The sequence below is a fragment of the Mustela lutreola genome, chromosome 10, assembly GCF_030435805.1.
Source record: "Mustela lutreola isolate mMusLut2 chromosome 10, mMusLut2.pri, whole genome shotgun sequence".
In the NCBI taxonomy this organism is placed as follows: Eukaryota; Metazoa; Chordata; class Mammalia; order Carnivora; family Mustelidae; genus Mustela; species Mustela lutreola.
Window position 1 is genome coordinate 107,835,861 of NC_081299.1, and position 10,173 is coordinate 107,846,033.

The 10,173-nt window shown below is 47.3% G+C and overlaps 1 protein-coding gene across 1 annotated transcript; it reads left to right on the forward strand.

The window, feature by feature from the left end:
• The first annotated feature begins 452 nt into the window (after window positions 1-452).
• On the forward strand, window positions 453-9,333 carry LOC131810568 (filaggrin-2-like). The gene is made up of 6 exons (XM_059138545.1): window positions 453-590; window positions 1,389-3,521; window positions 3,613-4,863; window positions 4,905-8,404; window positions 8,849-8,991; window positions 9,248-9,333. Exons 1-6 carry the CDS (start codon window positions 453-455, stop codon window positions 9,331-9,333), a joined length of 7,251 nt encoding a protein of 2,416 aa, XP_058994528.1.
• The last annotated feature ends 840 nt before the right edge of the window (window positions 9,334-10,173 follow it).

Here is a 10,173-nt window from a genome sequence, read left to right on the forward strand (position 1 = left end):
TGGGACAATACATCTGGGTGGTTCTAGAAACTGTGGAAGCTCCAGGACAACACCCAAAACACCAAAGTACACAAAGTGTAGCGACATTATGTAAGGGCTATATCCATCCAGGACATAAAGATCTGAGCTCTAATCCTAGTTCAGTCAGCAACAATGACTTGATCTTATCTAAGTAACTCAAAATTAACAATTTTCACTGTATTGATGGGTTACAGCCTTACTTGTTGAAGTTTTTTAGGGTTTTTTTTTTTATTTCTTTTCAGCGTAACAGAATTCATTGTTTTGGCATCACACCCAGTTCTCCATGCAATACAATAGTATTTTAGGTTTAAAAAAGAGGAGAGATTTGAAAAATCTTAAAATCAGAATTGTTTCTAAATTTTTTAAAAATAACATGAATAATAACGTCTTTTGTTTCTTTTTTCTACAGGTTCACTTAAACTTGCAAAAAGATGACTGACCTCTTGAGAAGTGTTGTCACAGTCATTGATGTTTTCTACAAATACACCAAACAAGATGGGGAATGTGGCACACTGAGCAAGGATGAACTAAAGGAACTTCTGGAGAAAGAGTTCCGTCCAATTCTGAAGGTGAGAATTCATATACCAGGACTGAAGGCTTCTAGGGTCTTGTAAATTCTCTGCTATGCGACCAAAGATTAGCTAAAAAGTACACACTCTCAATGGTTTTTGGAACAACTCTAGGAGTGTACTTTTTGGGGACATCAGAAAGTCTTCTGGGACATTATTTTTAGAAAGGTGAAGGTTTTTTCATTTTCCTGTGCATACCCACCATGTAGGCCTTCAGACTTTTTCATGCTTCCAGGTTTCCCCTTCTGAAAAAAAAAAAAAAAAAAAAAAAAAAAAAAAACAGAATATAAATGTGTGCTAAAACATAAAAGATTGCCCTTTCAAATTTGTAATAAAAAGTATAGAGATGGAAACATCTACAGGGAGAGCTGAGCAAGTAGCCAGGATGACTAAAAACTTCAAACAAGAGAGTATTTATTCCATCTACTTGGGAAGAACTCAGCTATTTTAAACCTAAAATGATAGATTCTAACATAGAATATATCAGCATATAATGTTTAAAATGCACGTAAAACTAAAAGATACCAGGTACCAATTTGATGCTATACCTGAGTACTAGTCCCCTAGCTGAGGTCCTTAAGCTGTATTCTGCTGGGATTCCCAATAGATTTTATTCTTTTGCATTACTTCTTCTCACCTGCTGGGTCCTATTAGGCTGATTTAGTTTAAAGTAACACTTGACTGGATTTAAATTACCTAATGTTAAACATCCACAATTCCACAACTCTACCTGAATATGTTACCTTCCTATGCGGGCTAGGCTGACTAGGTCTTCTTTGGTATGTCACCTATATACAGAACCCAGATGATCCAGATACAGTGGATGTTATTATGCACATGCTAGATCGAGATCATGACCGAAGACTGGACTTTACTGAGTTTCTTCTGATGGTATTCAAGCTGGCTATGGCCTGCAACAAGGTTCTCAGCAAAGAATACTGCAAAGCTTCAGGGTCAAAGAAGCATAGGCATGGCCATCGACACCAAAAGGAAGAAAGTGAAACAGAAGAGGAAGAAGAAGATACACCAGGACAGAAATCAGGTTACAGACATTCAAGATGGAGTGAGGGAGAGGAGCATGGTTATGGTTCTGAGGTCTTAAGGGGAGCTAGGAAACATAGACATGGGTCAGACTCCAGGAGGCTGGGAAGGCAAGGTGGTTTATCTAGCTCAGGAAACCAAGAGCAATTTGAGAAAAGACACCATTGGTCTAGCTCTGGTCACTCATGCAGTAGTGGCAAAGAAAGACATGGTTCCAGCTCTGAGGAGCTGGGAGAAAGAAGAAACAAGTCACATGTTAGCCCCTCTAGGGAATCTGAGAAGGAATATGAATCTGGATCTAGATTAAAGAGCAGGAGAAGGAAAGGTCATAGTGGTCTATCACATGGATTGGATGCTAGTGGACATGAATCAAACTCTACTCAGTCAAGACAGAGTGGAGGACAAAAGCTTGGATCTAGTTCTAGAAGCTTAGGAGACAATGGAAGGCAAAACTATGTATGCGGTTCCAGCAACTCATGCGGGTGTGGAAGGCCACAAAATGTTTCTACTTCTTGTCAGGAAGGTATATTTGGAGGGCAAGGAAGTCAATCTAACTGTACCCAGTCAGGATGTCAGTCAGGAAGTAGTGGTGGACTAGGTCATGGATATATTTCAGGTCAGTGCTCTGGATATGGTCAATATGAGTCTAGCTCCTGCAGCCAGTCTTCTAGTCAGGAAGAATATGGATCTAGAGCATGTGGTCAAACACAGAACTGTGGAAGACAACAGAGAACAGGTTCAAGTCAGTCCTCTTGCTGTGAACAGTATGGGTCTGGCACAAGTCAGCCTGCTACCTATGGTCAACATGGACCTGGTTCTTGTGGACACTTTTCAAACTCTCATCAAAAAGAGTCAGGTTCAAGTGAATTTTCTAAATGTGGACAACATGGGTCTGGCTCTGGGCAGTCCTCTGGCTTTGGACAACACAGATCAGGCTCAGGTCAATCCTCTAACTTTGGATATGGCTCTGGTTCATGCCAAACCTCTGGTTTTGGACAACATGAGTCTGGCTCAGGACAGTCCTCTTGTTTTGGCCAACATGGGTCAAGCTCAGGACAGGCCTCTGGCTTTAGCCAGCATAGGTCTGGCTCAGGAAAGTCCTCTGGCTATGAACAATATGAATCCAGCTCAGGTCAGTCCTCTAGCTTTGGAAAACAGGAATCTGGTTCAGGACAGTCCTCTGGTTTGGGTCAGCATGGGTCTAGCTCAGGACAGTCCTCTGGTGTTGGGAAACATGGGTCTGGCTCAGAGCAGTCCTCTGGTGTGAAACAGACCTCTGGCTTTGGAGAACACAGAACTGGCTCAGGACAGTCTTTTGGTTCTGGACAACATGGGTCTGGTTCACATCAATCTACCTCTACAAAACATAGATATGGCTCAGGTCAATCTTCTAGCTTTGGATATGGATCTAGTAAACATCAGTCTCCTGCCTCTGGGACTGGCTCAGGTCATTCTTTGGAATTTGAACAACATGAGTCTAGATCAGGTCAGTCTACCTACGGCCAACATGGTTCCAGCTCAAGGAAATCCTACAGTTCTGACTCTAGGTCATCCACAGGAAAGTCCTCTACACATAGTCAACATGGATCCAACTCAAGGCAGTCATCTAGCTATGATCAACATGAATTGACCTCAGGTCATTCCTCTGGCTATGAGAAGCATGACTCTAGGTTACAGGGAAAAGAATGCTATGAGACTACTTCAGGAAAAGTGTCTCCGAAATCTGGAAAAACAATATCAGATACAGCTGAGAGTCAAGCAACGGAAAGAGCTGAAAGGAGACAGGGAAAAACTCAAGGACAGTCAGGAGACAGGAGTACACAAGGACACTCCGGTCATGCACAAGCCACCAGGACAGAATCCAGTAATACTGCAAGAAGTGATTCTAGGGTCAGTAAGACCAGTGACACAGAAAGGCACTCAGGAGTCCCACAGACACACACAGGTACCCCCCATAGCCACTCTGGATCTCAACATGCAGAGTCAGGATCAACAGCTAGAGGAAGACAGGGCCTGTCAGGAGACACCAGGGGACATAGTGGGTCTGGGCATGGCCAAGCCACCAGGAAAGAATCCAGTAAGACTGCAAGAAGGGGATCTAGTGTCAGTGAGTACAGTGACACTGAAAGGCATTCTGGAGCCTCACAGACACACGCAGGATCCCCTCATAGCCACTCTAGATCTCAACATGGAGAGTCAGGATCCACAGCTGGAGGGATACAGGGAACTAGTCACGACCATTCAGGTGATACTAGGGGACATAGTGGGTCTGGGCATGGTCAAACCACCAGGACAGAAACCAGTTGCACTACAAGAAGGGTACCTAGTGTCAGTGAGTCCAGTGACACTGAAAGCAACTCAGGAGTCCCACAGACACACGCAGGATCCCCTCATAGCCACTCAGGATCTCAACATGGAGGGTCAGAATCCACAGCGAGAGGGAGAAAGGGAACTAGTCAGGGCCAAGCAGGAGATACCAGGAGACATAGTGGGTCTGGGCATGGTCAAACCACCAGGACAGAATCCAGTAAGACTGCAAGAAGGGGATCTATTGTCAGTGAGTCCAGTGACACTGAAAGGCACTCAGGAGCCCCACAGACACACGCAGGATCCCCTCATAGCCACTCTGGATCTCAACATAGAGAGTCAGGATCCACAGCTAGAGGGAGACAGGGAACTAGTCATGCTCAGTCAGGCGATACCAGGGGACATAGTGGGTCTGGGCATGGTCAAGCCAAGAGGACAGAATCCAGTAAGATTGCAAGAAGGGGATCTAGTGTCAGTGAGTCCAGTGACACTGAAAGGCTCTCTAGAGCCTCACAGACACATGCAGGATCCCCTCATAGCCACTCTGGATCTCAACTTGCAGAGTCAGGATCCACAGCTAGAGGGAGACAGGGAACTAGTCATGCCCAGTCAGGAGATACCAGAAGACATAGTGGCTCTGGGCATGGTCAAGCCAACAGGACAGAATCCAGTAAGACTGCAAGAAGGGGATCTAGTGTCAGTGAGTCCAGTGACACTGAAAGGCACTTTGGAGCCTCACAGACATATGCAGGATCCCCTCATAGCCACTCTGGATCTCAACATGGAGAGTCAGGATCCACAGTTAAAGGGAGACAGGGAACTAGTCATGGCCAGTCAGGAGATACCAGGGGACATAGTGGGTTTGGGCATGGTCAAGCCACCAGGACAGAATCCAGTAAGACTGCAAGAAGGGGATCTAGTGTCAGTGAGTCCAGTGACACTGAAAGGCACGCTGGAGCCTCACAGACACATGCAGGATCTCCTCGAAGCCAAACTGGATCTCAACATGGAGAGTCAAGATCCACAGCTGGAGGGAGACAGGCAACTAGTCATGGCCAGTCAGGAGATACCAGGAGACATAGTGGGTCTGGGCATGGTCAAGCCACCAGGACAGAATCCAGTAAGACTGCAAGAAGTGGATCTAGTGTCAGTGAGTCCAGTGACAATGAAAGGCACGCTGGAGCCTCACAGACACATGCAGGAGCCCCTCATAGCCACTCAGAATCTCAACATGGAGGGTCAGGATCCACAGCAAGAGGGAGAAAGGGAACTAGTCATGGCCAGTCAGGAGATACCAGGAGACATAGTGGGTCTGGGCATGGTCAAGCCACCAGGACAGGATCCAGTAGGACTGCAAGAAGTGGATCTAGTGTCAGTGAGTCCAGTGACACTGAAAGGCACTCAGGAGCCCCACAGACACACGCAGGATCCCCTCATAGCCACTCTGGATCTCAACATAGAGAGTCGGGATCCACAGCTGGAGGGAGACAGGGAACTAGTCATGCTCAGTCAGGCGATACCAGGGGACATAGTGGGTCTGGGCATGGTCAAGCCACCAGGACAGAATCCAGTAAGACTGCAAGAAGGGGATCTAGTGTCAGTGAGTCCAGTGACACTGAAAGGCACTCTGGAGCCTCACAGACACATGCAGGATCCCCTCATAGCCACTCTGGATCTCAACATGGAGAGTCAGGATCCACAGCGAGAGGGAGACAGGGAACTAGTCATGGCCAGTCAAGAGATACCAGGGGACATAGTGGGTTTGGGCATGGTCAAGCCACCAGGACAGAATCCAGTAAGACTGCAAGAAGGGGATCTAGTGTCAGTGAGTCCAGTGACACTGAAAGGCACTCTGGAGCCTCACAGACACATGCAGGATCCCCTCGAAGCCAAACTGGATCTCAACATGGAGAGTCAAGATCCACAGCTGGAGGGAGACAGGCAACTAGTCATGGCCAGTCAGGAGATACCAGGAGACATAGTGGGTCTGGGCATGGTCAAGCCACCAGGACAGAATCCAGTAAGACTGAAAGTGGTGGATCTAGTGTCAGTGAGTCCAGTGACAATGAAAGGCACGCTGGAGCCTCACAGACACATGCAGGAGCCCCTCATAGCCACTCAGGATCTCAACATGGAGGGTCAGGATCCACAGCAAGAGGGAGAAAGGGAACTAGTCATGGCCAGTCAGGAGATACCAGGAGACATGGTAGGTCTGGGCATGGTCAAGCCACCAGGACAGGATCCAGTAGGACTGCAAGAAGTGGATCTAGTGTCAGTGAGTCCAGTGACACTGAAAGGCACTCAGGAGCCCCACAGACACACGCAGGATCCCCTCATAGCCACTCTGGATATCAACATAGAGAGTCGGGATCCACAGCTGGAGGGAGACAGGGAACTAGTCATGCTCAGTCAGGCGATACCAGGGGACATAGTGGGTCTGGGCATGGTCAAGCCACCAGGACAGAATCCAGTAAGACTGCAAGAAGGGGATCTAGTGTCAGTGAGTCCAGTGACAATGAAAGGCACGCTGGAGCCTCACAGACACATGCAGGAGCCCCTCATAGCCACTCAGAATCTCAACATGGAGGGTCAGGATCCACAGCAAGAGGGAGAAAGGGAACTAGTCATGGCCAGTCAGGAGATATCAGGAGACATAGTGGGTCTGGGCATGGTCAAGCCACCAGGACAGGATCCAGTAGGACTGCAAGAAGTGGATCTAGTGTCAGTGAGTCCAGTGACACTGAAAGGCACTCAGGAGCCCCACAGACACACGCAGGATCCCCTCATAGCCACTCTGGATCTCAACATAGAGAGTCGGGATCCACAGCTGGAGGGAGACAGGGAACTAGTCATGCTCAGTCAGGCGATACCAGGGGACATAGTGGGTCTGGGCATGGTCAAGCCACCAGGACAGAATCCAGTAAGACTGCAAGAAGGGGATCTAGTGTCAGTGAGTCCAGTGACACTGAAAGGCACTCTGGAGCCTCACAGACACATGCAGGATCCCCTCATAGCCACTCTGGATCTCAACATGGAGAGTCAGGATCCACAGCGAGAGGGAGACAGGGAACTAGTCATGGCCAGTCAAGAGATACCAGGGGACATAGTGGGTTTGGGCATGGTCAAGCCACCAGGACAGAATCCAGTAAGACTGCAAGAAGGGGATCTAGTGTCAGTGAGTCCAGTGACACTGAAAGGCACTCTGGAGCCTCACAGACCCATGCAGGATCCCCTCGAAGCCAAACTGGAGTGACACAGGGTACTAGTCATGTCCAGTCCGGTGATACGAGGGGACATAGTGGGTCTGGGCATGGTCAAGCCACCAGGACAGAATCCAGTAAGACTGCAAGAAGGGGATCTAGTGTCAGTGAGTCCAGTGACACTGAAAGACAATCTGGAGCCCGACAGACACACGCAAGATCCCCTCATAGCCACTCAGGATATCAACATAGAGAGTCAGGATCCACAGCTAGAGGGAGACAGGGAACTAGTCATGGCCAGTCGGGAGATACCAGGAGACATAGTGGCTCTGGGCATGGTCAAGCCACCAGGACAGAATCCAGTAAGACTGCAAGAAGGGGATCTAGTGTCAGTGAGTCCAGTGACACTGAAAGGCACTCTGGAACCTCACAGACACATGCAGGATCCCCTCATGGCCACTCTGGATCTCAACATGAAGAGTCAGGATCCACAGCTGGAGGGAGACAGGGAACTAGTCATGACCAGTCAGGAGATACCAGGAGACATAGTGGGTCTGGGCATGGTCAAGCCACCAGGACAGAATCCAGTAAGACTGCAAGAAGGGGATCTAGTGTCAGTGAGTCCAGTGACACTGAAAGGCACTCTGGAGCCTCACAGACACATGCAGGATCCCCTCATAGCCACTCAGGATCTCAGCATAGAGAGTCAGGATCCACAGCTAGTTGGAGACAGGGCACTACTCATGGCCAGTCAGGAGATACGTGGGGACATAGTGGTTCTGGGCTTGGTCAAGCCACCAGGACAGAATCTAGTAGGACTACCAGAAGGGGATCTAGTGTCAGTGAGTCCAGTGACACTGAAAGGCACTCTGGAGCCCCACAGACACATGCAGGATCCCCTCATAGCCACTCTGGATCTCAACATGGGGTGTCAGGATCTACAGCTGGAGGGAGACAGGGAACTAGTCATGGCCAGTCAGGAGATACCAGGGGACATAGTGGTTCTGGGAATGGTCAAGCCACCAGGACAGAATCCAGTAAGACTGCAAGAAGTGGATCTAGTGTCAGTGAGTCCAGTGACACTGAAAGGCATGCTGGAGCCTCACAGACACATGCAGGAGCCCCTCATAGCCACTCTGGATCTCAACATGGAGAGTCAGGATCCACAGCTGGAGGGGGACTGGGAACTAGTCATGGCCAGTCAGGATATACCAGGGGACATATTGGGACTCAACATGGTCAAGCCATCAGGTCAAAATCCAGTAGGTCTCCAAGAAGTGGATCCAATGTCAGTGAATCTAGTGATAATGAAAGGCACTCAAGAGGGTCATCAAGGAACTCAGTATCTAGCCAGGTACATTCCAGATCTTTCCCTAAACACACAGTTTCTGATACAACTGGAAGGTATGAATCAAGCACTGTGCAGGCGGGAGATAGTTCTAAACAATCAGTCATAGATCAAGGGCAGACATCAGTTCAGAAGCAACCAGTTACTAGACATTCACAGACTTTTGGATCCTCCCATGAACTAAAAGGAGACAAATCTACATATTCAGGCTCTGTTCAAGGGACGAACACATCTTCCCATAAGCAATTAGGAACTGACACAATAGAGAGACATGGGTCTAGTCATACACAGTCACATGAAACTCATAGGCAGTCCAAGGACAGCATAAGGAAACAGTCACATAGCAGTCATCACCGATCTAGAGTAAGTCATTCCCAGTCTCAGAGTAGTGGAAGACACCGACATGGATCAGGTCAAGGTTGGAAACATGGAAGTTATGGGAGTGCAGAATATGACTATGGGCAGTCTGGGTATGGACCTTCTGGAGGTAGCAGAACAAGCAGCCGCAATTCTAGCCCTTTGAGGTCATTGGATCTAGCTACAAACAATCACATTTCTACCCATGGACAATCAGTTCCTACATTTGACCATACAGAATCAAAAGCAACTGAAATAATAGGAAGACAAAGTTCAAGTCATGGACAGCCAACTTATTCCCATAATCAGTCTAGATCCAATGTAACTAGAAGGCAGGGATTTATTCATGGGCATTCAGCAGTAAGTCATGAACCATTAATTGACACCCATTTTCAATCTGGGAGGCATAGGCATCCAAGCAGCCATTCTGTACCCAGCCATGGACAGTCCATATCAGCTCACAGCTATTCAGAATCTAGTTCAACTCTAGGGCATGGATCCCATAGTGATAATAAAGAGCATTCAGAAGATTGGGGGGAACAGATTCATGAACCATCAGAGTCTATGCATGGACAGTCAGAATTCAACAATATAGGTATACTTGGATCCAGCCAGGAGAATTTGGGACATATATCTTCTAATGAGCAGGTAAGATCTAGCACAAGTTTAGGAAGACAGGGATCAATTAAGAGACAACCAGGAGACATCCAAGGTCAATCTGGATTCAGCACCAGTGAAAGAAATGTATATAACCATGGACAATCAGGTGACAGCTATAGGCAGTCAGTTGACAGCAGAAGCAAAAGTCAAGGATTCATTTCTAGTCACTCTCATGATAGGCAAGACCCTACAGGAACTAAAGAATATGGGTATAGACATTCATCAAGCAGTACAATCATGTGGAGAGGGGGCGAGCAAAAGCAAGGGACCGAATCAAATTTGTTAGGAAGAATCAGAATATATAGTCAGGATATGGATGATAAGCAGGCAGGAAACATGGATGCCAAAGGTTGCCATGAAAGGGAGAGAACAGAATCAGGTTCCTTTTACTTAGATAGCAACACTCCACTCTATGAATATGTCCAAGAACAAAGGTGTTATTACTTTGAATAATCATTTGAAGCTAACAGAAAACAAACTAACTCAAGATAAGAGATAACCCAAAAAGAAATGAGAATATAACATGGAATTAAGATATTTACCATGATCCTTTCTTTTGTTAGTGGGAGCATGTATCTGTTCTTTTATTTAACAGTAGCACATACTCTATTCCTCTTGTTTGGTGCAGGGTTTTTTGGAAGGCTCCATGATCACTAAGCTCTTTGGATAG